We start from the raw sequence: 16,614 nt of genomic DNA, 5'->3' as shown, positions 1-16,614 counted from the left end.
TATCAGAGGTCAAGTCATACAATGAAAGTCTAAAAAACAATAAAAAATTAGCACACTATGTGGTTTTCATTCTTATACGGTAACATTAGATTATGACTTTAAAATTTTTAAATTACATTGAATAATAAGTTAGAAGAGATAACTTACTGGTTTCCCAAATACAACAAAGCAAACAGGTTTAGACAACATAAAGTTTATGTCAGCTTCATCTTCGTTAAATATATCCACAAAAGGATGCTTTTCTGTCTTCTCTTGAGAAGTCATAATACAAAACACTATAGTAAGAAAGAGTAAGATTGTTAAAGTGCCTAATTTAGGAGAAATAGGCAGGCAGGTTGGGGAGAACTAGAATATTCTGTGAATTTACTGAGCTCAGAAGCCATTCCACTTCAGTGGGAGATGGGTTTTGCCAGTAATGGCAAATAAGTTAAACTGATCTATTAAAACAATACTTGGTTCATAGTTTGAGACAGAAAGCAAAAGCCAATATATGTTACATAAAAGACAGCTAAAATAGTCTCTTTGAAAGACTAAATTAAGGAAAAAATACACACATGTACATATACACATAAATGTTTTGATGTGTGTATTCTATTGAAGGTCAAATTAGTGTACACACAATCACCCCCAAAAACTCAATAGCAGACACTTAAAAATATCAAATTAAATGCTATATGTACACACACACAAAAATTTGTCTATGGGTATGTATGTAGGGTCTACTGGTGGCTCTGAAGGAAATCCTAATGGAAATGAGAAAATACGTAGAACTGAAAAACAATGAAACTAGTATATAACAAAATATATAAGCTTATGATTTAAGAAGTTAGAAAAAGAAAAATAGGAAAAATATTTAAAAAATTAATTAATTAGAAAACATTATAAAAAGAAGGTCAACAAAGCTAAATAGTGGTATTTTGAAAAGATTTACAAATAGAAAACTCTATCAAGATTGATCAAGAACAGAAGATAGAAAGCACAGACAATATTAGACATTAGTTTTTTAGAGGTGTGTTTTCTCACATCTCAAAACTAAGATTTTCCTATGTTTTTGTTTTTTATTTCTTTCATTATAGTCAGAGAATGTTCTCCATGTTATAATAATTCTTTGAAATTTGTCGAGTCTTGTCTTATGGGTTAGCACAAGATAAATTTTTTAAAAAATTCCCTAAATCTTTGAGAAGAAGAAACAATTTATATTTGTTTGATGTAGTATTCTTTAAATGTTGACATCAAGTTTGTGAATTTCATTGGTTAAGTCTTCCATAATGCTTACTGATTTACTGTCTACTTGATCAAACAATATTAGACATAGAGGGAAGCAAAATAGAGAAAATAATGCTACAGATAGATAATAAGATGCTATCATAAAGTTATCCCAAATAAATTTGAAAACTTAAGCAAAACTGACATTACTAGAAAAATCAGCTTCTTAAGACAAAGAGAATAACTTGAGTGTTTCTATAACCATTAAAGAAATGGAATCAGTAACTATAAGTCTTCCCACAAGGAAACCAGATGGTTTTATTGAAGTGCTCCAAGTCTTATAATTATATAGACAGTCTTTCAGAAAAATGATACAGTGGAGACCTCTTACATCAGTTTATGGATCTCATATAACCTCCATACCCAAACCAGAGAATAGTGCAAAAAAGCAAAATTATATGCCAATTTCATTCATGAACAAGATTCTTAAAAATCCTAATCAAAGTATTAGCAAGTTGAATTTAGCAATATATGAAGAAGATAAGATTCCACTAAGTTGGGTTTCCTCAGGAATTCAAGGACAGTTTAATATGGGAAAATTAATTTTCATATTAAAATAAATTTAAGGAGAAAAACTATATGATCATCTTAATAGAAGTCTGAAATAATTCAGCACCCTTTAATGATCACTAAAAGATAAACCTCTTACCTACTAAGAATAGAAGTTCTTTTATTGTTACAGTGTATGACAAAAAGATAACCATTATATCTAATGATTAAATACTTAAAATATTCTTTTTTTAAGGCAAAACTGTAATTATTTCCAGATGATATGATTGTTTACATAGAAAACTCAAATATACCACAGATAAATTTTAAGAATTAATAAAATAGTCCAGTTTGCTGAATTCAAAGTCATTATACAAAATTCAGTTGTATTTCTATAAATCAAAAATAGCTAGAAAGCATAACCAAAGACAAATATGACTTAGCAGCAAAAACATAAACTAATAACCCTAATTAGGATTAAACAGAACAAAAGATATACAAGCCCTTTATGGAAAAGTTATAAAACCTTATGTAAATATTTTAATGAGCAGACTTTCCATGAAAGATGGACCAAAACTTTGTCCTCGTGGTCTGGGAAACTGCTCATGGAACCTTGAAGAATGTATTAGAGGGGAATAAATGTGTGTGTGCGCGCTCAGTTCACTGCAGTTGTGTTCGACTCTTTGTGACCCCATGGACAGTAGCCCGCCAGGCTCCTCTGTCCATGGAATTATCCAGGCAAGAACACTGGAGTGGGTTGTCATTTCCCTCTCCAGGGGATCTTCCCGACCCAGGGGCTGAACCCGCATCTCCTGCGTCTCCTGCACTCCAGGTAGAGTCTTTACCATTGAGCCGCTGGGGAAGTGAGAGGGGGCTATATCCTTCCAGGTAAATGTGATATGGTTACATTTTCTGTGGAAGTTAAGAATATTCGAATGGGCTTAAAATACCAATCTTATTTTAAGATGACAATATGAAACAAGATGTAGTAAGAAATATTACTAATATATTAAGAAATTGAGATGAAAACTTCATGAACTAAAGGCCTGAAATTTCAAGATTAGGAAAAAATAATACCATGAAAATTAGTATAAAATGTAGTTGTAAAGGGGAAAATGCATCTAAACGTTTTCAAGAGATCATGCATTTATTAAGGAGTCTCCATAAAATACAGTAAAATCAAGGCCCTAAAGCCTGGGATGGAGATATGTAGGTGGATGTCTAAGTACCTTTAGTCTTGAACCCCAAATGCTCTGCATTAACAGAAGTAGTTTTCTCATATCTGGAAAAGGGCAGCTTCTCCTTGCCTCACCTGAGGCGGGTGCCTCAGAAAACAAGCTTGACCTTTACAAGGTCTACCTGTATTTTCTCTCATAACTTCTAGAGCAGTAACTGGGGTTAAGTGTCAGCCCAGCCCAACCGGAGGCACTGGATGGGAAAAAAGTTATGCAACTAAAGAGCTCAGGGCCTGACTGTGATGTACCAACTGGAACCAGGAGAAAATGCCTAGGAAAGATCTTAAGGGTGCCAGGTGGGGTGAATGTAGACTGGATAGGAGTTGGTTGATATGTGGGCTCTCTCACACTACTCATAGTTTAACATCCTAGCTAGGACACCTAGAGCAAGTCCTAATTTTCACTGCTGATAGGGTTGCTTGATGCTTGGGAGAAACCAGTAGACTATAGTAAATGAGGTGAAAATGCCAGACTGCCTTAGAGGACATAGAGAAAGGTGTTAAATACTCATGGAGGTGACATGTTAAACAGATTTTTTATGTTAGGCCAGAGAACCATGAGCCAAATCTATTCTTTGGGATGGCCAGAGTATACTCTACTCATTATGATGTTAAAGAATGAGCTAGTAAGGGGGCACTGTCATCATTAAGAAGCTCAGAGGTGGCTGTCCTTTTGGGGGGCCAGGATTTAAGGTAAGGGAGAGGCTGCTATGATACTGGTTTCTCGTGTGTCAAAGGGGCTGACAGGGTCTGGAAGAGCAGAGGCCAGGTGGTAGCAATTGACTGTCAGAAACAAAGTAGGCATAATTACTACACTGGGCAGCAAACCCAAAATGGGAACAAATAGGACTCACAGAGATCTATGGCAGTGTTGATAAACATGGACTTTCTAGGGATGAGACAGATAGAAACAGTCAATGAAAATGTTGTTACCTTACATTTCTAAAATGACACAGGGCAAATGAACCAAAGGCTGATGTCAGTAGCCACAGTGGAAATCATGATTCCTTGTTCATGATTCCAGAGCCAATTTACCAAAGGGAAGGCAAGGAGCCCTCGAGGATGGAGCCTACAAACTCCATAACAAGTACTGATAATAGGGATTCCCCAGCCCTTCTCCAAGAGAACCTACAACCATTAAGAGAAACAGACACTCTGGATATAGGAATATTCTCCTTTTTCACAAGCTATAGGACACAGGGTCTGAGCTGACATCAACACCAGCAGATCCAAAGTGCCATCATAGCCTCCTGTTAGAATGGGGGCAAATGGAGAACCAGTGACAAATGGGGCCTTGGCCCAAGTCCATCTGTCTTACAGTGCATCCAAAGTGTTTACAGGATCACTCAGTGGTTATTTTCATGGTTCTTGAGTGCATAACAGGGACTGCAGCTGGCAAAACCTTCACTGGGGTACGTTAACTGTAGAGTAAGGGCCACTGTGTAGAAAAGGGCAAGAGGAAACCCCTGAAACTGCATTCCCATTCTTTAGCTTCTGGCCAAGATAAACAATAGTAAATCATTCTGAATGAAATGGAAGAGTGCTACCCCCAAACTGTTTAAAAGATGCAGCATATTGTTGTATCGGAGAAGGCAATGGCACCCCACTCCAGTACTCTTGCCTGGAAAATTCCATGGATGGAGGAGCCTGGTAGGCTGCCGTCCATGGGGTCGTGAAGAGTCAGACACAACCAAGGCGACTTAGCAGCAGCATGTTGTTGTATAGTTGCTCAGTTGTGTCTGACTCTTTTGTGACCCCATGGACTGTAGCCCACCAGGCTCCTCTGTTCATGAGATTTCCCATGCAAGAATACTGGAGTGGGTTGCCATTTCCTTCTTCAGTGGATCTTCCCAACCCAGGGATCGAAGTTGTGTCTCCTGCATTGGCAAGTGAATTCTTTACCACTGAGCCTCCAGAGAAGCCCTTAAAAGATGCACAGTCCTGTTTAATTCTATAGACTGAATTTCTGCAAAAACCAGACAGATCATGACAGATAATATTGGGCCACTGTAAACTTAACCAAGGGGCAGCCCTAATTTCAACTTCTGTGCAGGGCCCTTTTTCTAGAGGGACACAGTTTCTCATACTTGATATGTAGCTAGTCAACTGGAAAATGTATTTTTTTCAATACACACCAAGGAGGAGGGTCAGAAGCAGTTTGTATTTACATAGAACAGTCAGCAGTGGACATTTAGTCTTACCCCAGGACTCTCCTGCTCTTTGTAACAAATATAGTACAAAGGGATCTTGTTGATCCACAGTTTTGACAATACCAGGCCTGGTGAGCAGGAAATAGCCAGTGTTCTAGGTGCCCTCATAAGATATATGAGCAGCAAAAAGTGGGAAATAAACCTTTAAAGACTCAAGAACCTGTTATAATATACTGGTGAAGTTTTCAAAGGCCAGTGGCCAGTCGTCTGGGGCATTCTGAGACATTCTCTCCAATGTAAAGTACAAATTACTATACCTTACACCTTCTACTTCTAAAAGGGAAGTGCAATGTTTTGTAAGTGTCTTTAGTTTTTGGAGGCAGCATGTAAAACATTTGGGAATACTGTTCTGATTCATTTAAGGGGTGACTTGGAAAGCTGTCACCTTGGGCTTCCCAGGTGTTGCTAGTGGTAAAGAACCTGCCTGCCAATGCAGGAGATGTAAGAGGCTTGGGTTTGATCCCTGGGTTGGGAAGATCCCCTGGAGGAGGGCATGGCAACCCACTACAATATTCTCACCTGGAGAATCCCATGGACAGAGGAGACTGGTGGGCTGCAGTCCGTAGGGTCACAAAGAGTTGGACATGACTGAAGCGTGGAATCCCTCCTTGGAAAGCTATCAGTTTTCAGTGGGGCCAACAGCCAATTGCCGACATTCGTTTGATCATAGAGAAAGCAAGGGAATTCCAGAAAAACACCTACTTCTGCTTCATTGACTATGTTAAAGCCTTTGGCTGTGCGGATCACAACAAACTGTTGAAAATTCTTAAAGAGATGGGAATACCAGACCACCTTACCTCACTCCTGAGAAACCCGAATGTGGGTCAAGAAGCAACAGTTAAAATAGGACATGAAACAATAGACTGGTTCAAAATTGGGAAAGGGGTATGTCAAGGCTGTATATTGCTACCCTGCTTATTTAACTTACATGCAGAGCACATTATGGAAATGCCTGGCTGAATGACTCACAAGCTGGAATCAAGATTATCAACAACCTCAGGTATGCAGATGACACCACTCTAATGCAGAAATGAAGAGGAACTAAAGACCCTCTTGATGAAGGTGAAAAAGAATGAAAAAAAAAAAAGCTGACTTAAAACTCAACATTCAAAAAAGTAAGGTCATGGCATCCAGTCCCATCACTTCATGGGAAATAGATGGGGAAACAATGGAAACAGTGACAGATTATTGTTTTGGGCTCCAAAATCACTGTGGGTGGTGACTGCAGCCATGAAATTAAAAGATACTTGCTCCTTGGAAGAAAAGCTATGACAAACCTAGATAGCATATTAAAAGCAGACATTACTTTGCCAACAAAGGTCTGTCTAGTTAGAGCTAGACAGGGGTTTTTCCAGTAGTCATGTATGGATGTTAGAGTTGGACTATAAAGAAAGCTGAGCGCTGAAGAATTGATGCTTTTGAACTGTGGTGGTTGAAGAAGACTCTTGAGTCCCTTGGACTGCAAGGAGATCATACCTGTCAATCCTAAAGGAAATCAGTCCTGAATATTCATTGGAAGGACTGATGCTGAAATGGAAGCTCCAATACTTTGGCCACCTGATGCAAAGAACTGACTCATTGGAAAAGACCCTGATGCTGGGAAAAATTGAAGGCAGGAGGAGAAGGGGATGACAGAGGATGAGATGGTTGGATGGCATCACCGACTCGATGGACATGAGTTTGAGCAAGCTCTGGGAGTTGGTGATGGACAGGGAAGTCCGGTGTGTTGCAGTCCATGGGGTGGGTTGCAAAGAGTCGGACACAACTGAGCAACTGAAGGGAACACACTTAGCAGTTGGAAAATCCTCTAGCAGTGAGTTCTGCGATTAACAGGGGGCCGATCTCCTGGGAAACCTAGCACTTCTACCTAGGCTAGGTTAGCTGCCATTCCAGTGCATCTAACACCTCACAGTAGCTGCTCAGTAAATATCTGCGGAATGAAGACATTATCCCCTGAAAAGGGAAGTGGGTTTAAAAAGCGGGGTTTATGGAGATCCCAGTTTAGTTTTGCAAGGAAAAGCACTGGTTTGGCGTCCCCGCAGGAGGTGGGATTCCATTCATGCAACACCAACATGCATCTTAGAGGTGAATTCCGACCCCTGCTTACCTGGGCTCAGCAGACCCCGGCAGACTCCACCGTTTGGCCGAAGCCGGCTCCCTGGACGGTCTGTTGAGCGGTTGCCAAGGGATCTGTTGAGCGGTTGCCGAGGGAACCCAAGGCCGAGAAGAGCGCAAAGCCTCTTGGGGGGCGGGACCTATGGATGGGGGTCTATGATTTACTGACGTTTTCTCTTTTTATTAAATATTCACTTTTGTACCCAATTTTGTATTCATAATTATAATACCCTCCTTTTCACAAATATGGAAGGTGACGATCAAGGAGGGTACATGCATTGTCTATGTTCACGTACATCAGAAGAAAGAAATCTTTTAACGCAGAACTCCAAAGCCATTGCTACACCATTACACTCCGCAATTCACTTTTAGAATTTAGAAATGGTTAAACTTATGCACAAACAAATATGTGGCAAAGTTGGAAATTTCCAACTTTAGGTGATTAAAAGAAATTACCTGAACCACACACCCTCTGGATAATATGAATTCTGTTGATTCTCCTAAGGGTAAAAATAGACAACAAAGAGACGGGAGGGAAAAACAGACAGTGAAAGAACACAGTAGCTTTCCAGGAATATAAGGGCAGAAGTGGAAGTAGGCAGGGAAAACAGACCAACTTGGGAATGAATCTGTCCACAACTCGGAGAACCGCTTCAAAAGAAGCAATCCAGTCCCAAATTATCCACTTTTCCAAAGAGAAGGACCACAGAAGCGAGAAATTCTTCTAAACCCGCAACGCTCTTCCCCTCCCACTTTTCCTCCTGCCAGCATCAAATATGGCGCTCTTTGCTTCCTTCCCCGGCAGCACGCAGGTTCTGGAAAGCTACACCACCTCTCCGTGGTAAATCGTCCAGCCCCGCCCCCGCGCGTCTGGGGCGGGGCTTGCCTGGAGGTGGGGCGTAGGGATCCGGAAACACCTGAACCGTATTAGCTATTCCCTTATAAATTTAGCGTCCAGCGGCGTTTTTCCCGGCTGAAACTGGAGTCCAACTTCTAAGGCTACTTCTAAGGTCTCCTCGTCGAATCTTTTGGGGGCAGCCCAGAGGCTGCCGCAGTTTGGGCCGCGGCCTGGTGCCCTGCCTTGGGGGCCCCCATATTAGCTCGAGCCATGCCCGCGGCTGCTGCCCCCATCATCAGCTCGGTTCAGAAGCTGGTCCTGTACGAGACTAGAGCTGTGAGTACCCCGCGCCGTGGGGCGCCGGCGGGAGGATGGCGGCCGAATAGGTGTGGGGCAGAGACAGCATTCTCCCCCTTGGCTCCCCCCGTATTCTCAGTTCCCTTATCCCCGCAGAGGGGAATGTGTCCGGGGCTGGGGGTGGGGGTAGGGGCGGTCTTCGCCTTGTAATCGCACCCTGGGCACTGCTGGTTTTGCATGCAAACATTTCCACTTAAAAAGCCGCGGTGGGAGCACACGGGCAACAGGTGTTTGTGGTATCTCAGAAACTGTTGATGGGGCTTTATACGAGTTACTGAATTCTTTTCAACTTTCAGAAAGGCTTAAGAGTTCTGCAGTTCACTGGTTGCAGTACAGGCAGGGGTATGGAGAGTATTTTGGATCATGGCATAGCATTGCTGAGATTGATGTTAATTACGTGCGCTGTACTTGCTGACGTATTTCTCTTGATTTGAAAGGAAGGAAAAACGTATTTTCTTTAAAGACAGTCGATTTGTTTGGGTAACGTTGTTTTGCTTTTCACTTGACTTTTCCAACACATTTTATTTTATTTCGTCAAATCGCCATGAAAATAGTTACTGGTAGAATAAGCAGACTCGTTTTTAGGTTACTCAGTTCAGTTCAGTTCAGTCGCTCAGTCGTGTCCGACTCTTTGCGACCCCATGAATCACAGCACGCCAGGCCTCCCTGTCCATCACCATCTCCGGAGTTCACTCAGACTCACGTCCATCGAGTCGGTGATGCCATCCAGCCATCTCATCCTCTGTTGTCCCCTTCTCCTCCTGCCCCCAATCCCTCCCAGCATCACAGTCTTTTCCAATGAGTCAACTCTTCGCATGAGGTGGCCAAAGTACTGGAGTTTCAGCTTTAACATCATTTCTTCCAAAGAAATCCCAGGGCTGATCTCCTTCAGAATGGACTGGTTGGATCTCCTTGCAGTCCAAGGGACTCTCAAGAGTCTTCTCCAATACCACTAGTTCCCTAAAATTGAGGCACCATCAGTCTAACGTGGGCTGTCTCTATTAGATAGGAGAGTATAAGAAGGTACTTATCCTAATACTTTCTTGGTTATAACAGGGTCGTAAAAGCTTGTCTGCCTGAGGTCATCATTAATGTAGAAACAATGTTGGCCCTAAGTTAATTTTGGTGACGGCTTCATCTGATTAGATCCAGACCAGAAGATGAACTTACCTAATATACTGTGTATGCAGATACCTTCCCCCTGAGGAGAGCCATGCAGAAGTATCATTTTGAAACAAAAGCTTCTGCTTTCTGCACAAATGCTAATCAATGTCCCTAGTTAGAAACATACACACTATGCTTAAAACACATCAATTTCAGCCCATTGAGCCGAGCATGCCTGAGGACTGGCTGATATGTGAATGTTCTTTCTAAAGCAAAATTCATATTATAGGGCTTTTCTGCTCAGAAACTTCAGTGGCTCCCATTCTGAGGAGAGGAAACTCTGCATCTCTTAAGTTGCCATTTAATTACTGGCAACTAAATAGATCCAAGGAATTTAAAAAAATGGTAGCAGGTTGTATTAATGAGAATAGTAGCTAATACTCTTGGAAGAGTTATATAGTCCAGGCACTGGTCAAAACACTCTACATAGTTCATTATTTAATCCTCATAAAACTTCTGAGGCAAATATTGTTGCTATTACTATTATTATTTGGTGAAGGAAAAAATGAGGCTAAGAAAGGTTGGGACATTGGATGGTGTGGGCTGGTAACTGGTGCCAGGCGCAGATAGTGTGTAACTGGATGGCAACAAATTGCATATATAAGTTGAGAGTAAATGACTAGAAATTTTTACAGCAATTTGACAGAGTAATTGTATTTCAGATGAATCAGATAAACATAGGGCTTGTGGATAATGTCTTTGGTTTTTTGTTTTCAGCTTTAATATGGAAATTTCAAGAAAACACAAAGTAGAATAATAAACAGAATAATAAACTCCCATCTAGCCATCACCCAGCTCCAAAATTACCAAGATTCTGTCACCCTCTATTACCTATAACTTGTTCCACTTCCCACCCACCACATATATTTTATATGGTTCTTTGTCTTTAAAATTTACATAAATTGAATGCACAAATCTAAGCTACAGAGTTTGGACAGAAGCGTAGGACTAAGCAACTTCACTTTCACTTTTCACTTTCATGCATCGGAGAAGGAAATGGCAACCCATTCCAGTGTTCTTGCCTGGAGAATCCCAGGGACGGGGGAGCCTGGTGGGCTGCTGTCTCTGGGGTCGCACAGAGTCGGACACGACTGAAGCGACTTAGCAGCAGCAGCATACATGTGTAACCACACCCCTGTGTTGTCACAGAAAATTCCCTTGCGTCCATATCTGGTCACCTGTCCCTTCCCTCCTGGCAGGTAATATTCTGTTTTTTACATATTAGATTAGATACGCCCGCTAAAGAATTCTGTGTGAATAGAATTGTGCATACTGTCTTGAGTCTAGTGTCTTTTGCTTGGCATCACGTCTTTGATGTTCGTCCATGTTGTGTGTGACAGTAGTTAGCTGCTGCTGCTTCTTGAGTACTCATCCATTGGATACGTGTTCCACAGCTTTGTTTATCCCTAAACAATATTGGCTTAGAATGTTACCACGTTTAGCCTGTTGTCTCTTACTGACCTGTCTCGGAAGTGTAGGCCAGGGAAGAATATGAGCCAGCGGAGGGGCTGTCCTCCGCCTCAGGTCACGTGCAGACAGGAGAGAGAAAGCAGGTAGCAGACACACTAGTACCTTTAAGGTGGTTGGAGTGGAGGTCACTAACTTATTAAGGGCTTGCCTCTCAGTGGCTGTTTTAAAAGGTGCTCTGGGAAAAGCAAACCAGGAATTAATGGTGGGACTCCTCAGCTCACTCGTTATCTAAATGTCCACACTGTTGGTGTGAGCAGGGACGAATACAGAAAAATGCCTAGGGACCACTCAAAACAGTGTTTTTCTCATCACACTCAGGTACAGTGGATCTCACTACTACTTCTTTAAAATTCACTCTGATTTTTATGTTTTACTGCAGTAAAGTTGATTTAATATGTTGTGTTTATCATAGGTGTACAGAATCTTTTTTAGTTCAACATATAGATTCTTTACTCAAATAGGTAGCAACAGGGTGTTGAGTAGAACTCCCTTGCTATACAACGGGTCCTTGTTGATTACCTGTTTTAGGTGTATTATTGTGGATTTGTTAATCCCAATCTCCCAATTGATAACTTCCCTCACCTTTCCCTTCTGGTAACCATAATTTTGTATCCTAATTTGGAGACTTTATTTTTCTTTTGTCAGTTGGTTCATGGGCGTCAGTGTTCAGATTCCACCAATATGTGATATGTCTTTTTTTTTCTGACTTACATCACTCGGTATAATGACAGCTACTTTCATGCATGTTGCTGTGATAGGAATTGGCTCATTCTTTCTTTTTCATGACAGAGTAATACGCCATTGTGGACATGTACCACTCTTTCTCAATGCATTCATCTGTCCTTGGACATTTCTCTTGCTTCAAGGTCTTGGGCAATTAGAAGTAGTACTGTAGGGTACATTTGGGTGCTATTTTTTTTTTTTTTGAGAATTCTGTTTGTCTATGAATATCCTGTTAGGAGTGGGACTGATGAAGTATATGGTAGCTCTGTTTTTACAGTTTCATAGTTCTGTATTGTACCATTATCATTCACGTACTCCTGGAGAATCCCATGGACAGAGGAGCCTGGCAGGCTACAGTCCATAGGGTCACAAAGAGTCAGGCACAACTGAGTGACTAACACTTACTTACTTAGCAGTGTAAGAGGATCCCCTTTTCTCCACACCTACTCCAGCGTTTATTGTTTGTAGACATATTGATGATGGCCATTCTGAACACCAGATGGTGATCCCTTCTGATTTCCATGTCTCTAATAATTTGTGACTTTGTACATCATTTCATGTATTTAAAAAAAAATTAGTGTCAGTAGTACTTGCCTTTTCATATTGTCTTAATGACACTTTGCCCTTTGTAAAGATTTCTTTTAGAATACTTACTGAAAATTTTGAGGACAGCTATCTTGCAGTCTAGCGGTTGTTTTGAATATTGTCCCCTAAGCAACAGTTTTCAAGTTGTTTTTGCGTCAAACAGCCACAAGGCGGCAGCATTTCTTCGAAGCCCAACTCGGCCTCCTTTAGCAAACAGAGCCTCAGTGGAAGTCGTGGTTTGGGGTTGTATATTGGACTGGATTGTGCCAGAAGCAACACCCCAAAGCTTGGATCTTGTTGTCTCCTTTTTTTTTTTTCTAGTTTTATGTATAGTTTGTTTTTGAGTAACAGTGATATACGGTGTTCTGTGTGTATAGAATCTTTTACATTTGCACATATACATATATCGCTTGATCTTCAAATTCTTATAGAGATTATTACAGAATGTTGAGTAGACGTCGCTTGGTGTACTCAAGTCCTTGTTGATTATATGTATTTTGTATATGATAGTTTTTATTCGTTAATCCCAATTTCCTCATTTATTCCTTCCCAGCATCTTTCCTCTTGTGTAATGATAATTTTTGATATTGTGTAATGATATTGTGTAATGATATTTTTGACTGCTGTGAGTCTGTCTGTCTTTGGTCAGTTGGTTTCTTGGTATTAATTTTTACATTTTACCTTTAAGTGAAATATATCTGTTTTTTCTGAGTAACATCTCTCAGTATGCTTAGAACTAGGTCCATGTGGGTTCCTGCAACTGGTATTATTTCCTTCTGTTTCGTGGCTGAGTCTCATTCCCTTGTGGACATACACCACTTCTTCCTAATTCATTCATCTCTCCATGTAAACTTTGTTGGCTTCTAGGTCTTTGGCCTTGTAACTGGTGGTGCAGTGCAGCTTTGGATCATGTTCCTTTTTGAATTCTGGTTTCCCCTGGATTTTCTCATAGGCCTGGAACTGTGGATCATGTAGGTAGCTCCAATTTTCCTTTAAAAGCACCTACATGCAGGGAGTGCAGCCAGTTTCAGCCCACTTGCGTCTTAGGAGGTTTTCCTTTTCTCCAGGCCCTCTCCACTGTGGATTCTTTGAAGACTTATTGATGATGGCCATTAAGGCTTTGGCATTGTGAGGCCTCACTGTAGTTCTGATTTCCTTGTCTCTAAGAAGAGGGGAATTTGTGCACCATTTCACGTGTTCTTTTCTTTAACTAAATGGTGATGATAAAATTGACTTGTAGTTGGCTCCCTGAAAGTCAACCAGGTGTTGAATTTTTTTGGATGGCCTACTTCAGGACATTTATTGACAGAAGGTTATCATTTACAACTCTGCAACTCTTGTGACTATTGCATGCCCAATAAGCACTGATCTTAAACTTGCTATTTTGGAAAACAGCCACAATGCGGCAGGGTTTCTTCATACCCAACTAGTTACCACGGAAAGCAGAGCCGTAGTGGTCATGGTGTTTCTGGGTGTAGATTAGTGTGGAACGTGCCAGCACAAACACCCCTGATCTTGGGTCTCATCACTTACTGTTTTTAAATTAATTTAGTTATTATTAATAACTATTATTTTGGCTACTGTAAATGCTGCTGTAGTGGACATTTGGCTGCCAGTTTCTTTTAGAAGTCTGGTTCTGTCTGAATATCCTGTTAGGATCAGACTCTCAAATCTATGGTAGCTCTGTTTTTACCTTTTTTAAAAAATTAATTTATTTTAATGGGAGGATAATTACTTTACAGTACTGTGATGGTTTTTGCCATACATCAACCTTTTAAAGACAGTTCCCTACTGTTCTGTCTCGTGGCTGTTACCATTTACGTGCCACTGGCATTTTCTCCACCCCTACTCTAGCCTTTATTATTTGTGGACATTATGATGATGGTAGTTTTGACTGTGATTCCTCATTGTAGTTTTGATTTCCATGTCTTTAATAATTTGTGACTTTGTGCATCATTTCATGTGCTTTAAAAAAAATCATGTGAGTAGTATCTACCTTGTGATATTGTCTTATGAAATACAGCCCTTTGTTAAAAAAAATATATATATATATTTTTTAGAATACGTACCCTAGACAGTTTTTGAGGGCTCATATCTGAAGTCCAGTCATCCTTGTGAATGTTAGTCCTCGTAAAGTGCAAGTGTGGTTGCTTAGTTGTGTTCGATTCTTGTAATCCCACGTGATATAGCCCTCCAGGCTCCTCTGCCCATGGAATTCTCCAGGCTAGAATATTGGAGTGTGTAACACTTCCCCTTCTCCACGGCATCTTCCTAACCCAGGTATGGAAACAGGCTGTCCCGCTTTGCAGGCCCATTCCTTTACAGTTTGAGACACCAGGGAAACCCAGTTTCCTGTGTGGGTGTGTTAGTTGCTCAGTTGTGTCCGACTTTTTGTGACCCTTTGACTCAAACCCGCCGGGTTTCACTCTCCACGGAATTCTCCGGGTAAGAACATTAGATTGTGTAGCCATTCCCTTCTCCATAACAATTTTCAAGTTGCTGTCAAGGCTGTGTATTGTCACCCTGCTTATTTAACTTCTATGCAAAGTACATCATGAGAAACGCTGGACTGGAAGAAACACAAGCTGGAATCAAGATTGCTGGGAGAAATATCCATAACCTCAGATATGCAGATGACACCACCCTTATGGCAGAAAGTGAAGAGGAACTAAAGAGCCTCTTGATGAAAGTGAAAGAGGAGAGCGAAAAAGTTGGCTTTAAAGCTCAACATTCAGAAAACGAAGATCATGGCATCCGGTTACATCACTTCATGGGAAATAGATGGGGAAACAGTGGAAACAGTGTCAGACTTTATTTTTTTGGGCTCCAAAATCACTGCAGATGGTGATTGCAGCCATGAAATTAAAAGATGCTTACTCCTTGGAAGAAAAGTTATGACCAACCTAGATAGCATATTCAAAAGCAGAGACATTACTTTGCCAACTAAGGTCCGTCTAGTCAAGGCTATGGTTTTTCCAGTGGTCATGTATGGATGTGAGAGTTGGATTGTGAAGAAAGCTGAGCACCAAAGAATTGATGCTCCCTTGGACTGCAAGGATATCCAACCAGTCCATTCTGAAGGAGATCAACCCTGGGATTTCTTTGGAAGGACTGATGCTAAAGCTGAAACTCCAGTACTTTGGCCACCTCATGAGAAGAGTTGACTCATTGGAAAAGACTGTGATGCTGGGAGGGATTGGGGGCAGGAGGAGAAGGGGACAACTGAGGATGAGATGGCTGGATGGCATCATGGACTCGATGGACGTGAGTCTGAGTGAGCTCCGGGAGATGGTGATGGACAGGGAGGCCTGGCGTGCTGCAATTCATGGGGTCGCAAAGAGTCTGACACGACTGAGCCACTGAACTGAACTGAACTGAACTGTTGTGGAATATAGCCACAAGGTGGCAGCATTTTCCAAACTGCAACTTGGTTCTGGGGCAAACAGAGCCTCAGTGGACATCATAATTTGGGGTTGGCAATTAGACCAAAATGTGCCAGAAGCAACACCCCAAAATGTGTGTCTTGTCACTTCTTTCTTTTCTAATTCAATGTTTAGGTTTTATTGGGTGTAACAGTGATGTGCAAAGCTGGATGTGTACAAAACTGTTATATTTACACATATACATATATCTATTGATCTTCAAATTATTTTCCATAGAGGTTATCACAGAATGCTGGGTTGATCTCCCTTGGTATAGCTAGGTCCTTGTTGATTGTATATTTTATATGTAATAATTTTTATTTGTTAATCTAAACATCCTTATGTATTTTACATGTAATGGTTTTTATTTGTTAAACCAACTTTCTAGTTTACCCCTTCCCCATGTTTCTACTTTCTTAATGATGATTTTATTTTGTGACTCTGTTTCTCTTTGGTCAGTTGCTTTTCTTGGTTAATTTTCAGAATCCACCTTTGAGTGATATCATGTGATATGTCTTTTTTTTTTTTTTTTTTTTTTGAGTTAGCTCTCTGAGTATGGTTAGAACTACTTCTGTGTTCAGTTCAGCCGCTCAGTCGTGGCCAACTCTCTGTGACCCCATGAATCACAGCATGCCAGGCCTCCCTGTCCATCACCAACTCCCGGAGTTCACCCAGACTCATGTCCATTGAGTCAGTGATGCCATCCAGCCATCTCATCCTCGGTCGTCCCCTTCTCCTCTT

General features: G+C 41.1%; 2 protein-coding genes across 4 annotated transcripts in view; one reads left to right on the top strand and one right to left on the bottom strand.

Annotated features, from left to right (window-relative positions):
• AK9 (adenylate kinase 9) overlaps positions 1 to 8,065 on the bottom strand; it is a 123,568-nt gene extending 115,503 nt beyond the window's left edge. The window contains exons 1-4 of the mRNA XM_069598140.1: positions 7,928 to 8,065; positions 7,771 to 7,814; positions 7,307 to 7,454; positions 148 to 275 (exon numbers count right to left, since the gene is read on the bottom strand). Coding sequence (XP_069454241.1) covers positions 148 to 264 — 117 coding nt within the window. The 5' untranslated portion in view covers positions 265 to 275; positions 7,307 to 7,454; positions 7,771 to 7,814; positions 7,928 to 8,065. The remainder of the gene's footprint in view (positions 1 to 147; positions 276 to 7,306; positions 7,455 to 7,770; positions 7,815 to 7,927) is intronic.
• A 104-nt stretch (positions 8,066 to 8,169) lies between these two features.
• The window catches only part of FIG4 (FIG4 phosphoinositide 5-phosphatase), a 178,977-nt gene continuing 170,532 nt past the window's right edge, over positions 8,170 to 16,614 (top strand). Inside the window, exon 1 of one of the 3 annotated variants that reach the window (XM_069598142.1) lies at positions 8,170 to 8,488. In XM_069598142.1, the coding sequence (XP_069454243.1) occupies positions 8,423 to 8,488 (66 nt within the window). In that variant the 5' untranslated portion in view covers positions 8,170 to 8,422. The remainder of the gene's footprint in view (positions 8,489 to 16,614) is intronic. The other 2 variants (XM_069598143.1, XM_069598144.1) reach the window with 2 other exon arrangements.

The sequence above is a fragment of the Ovis canadensis genome, chromosome 8, assembly GCF_042477335.2.
Source record: "Ovis canadensis isolate MfBH-ARS-UI-01 breed Bighorn chromosome 8, ARS-UI_OviCan_v2, whole genome shotgun sequence".
NCBI classification, from domain to species: Eukaryota; Metazoa; Chordata; class Mammalia; order Artiodactyla; family Bovidae; genus Ovis; species Ovis canadensis.
This window is presented reverse-complemented; position numbering and strand designations above follow the sequence as displayed.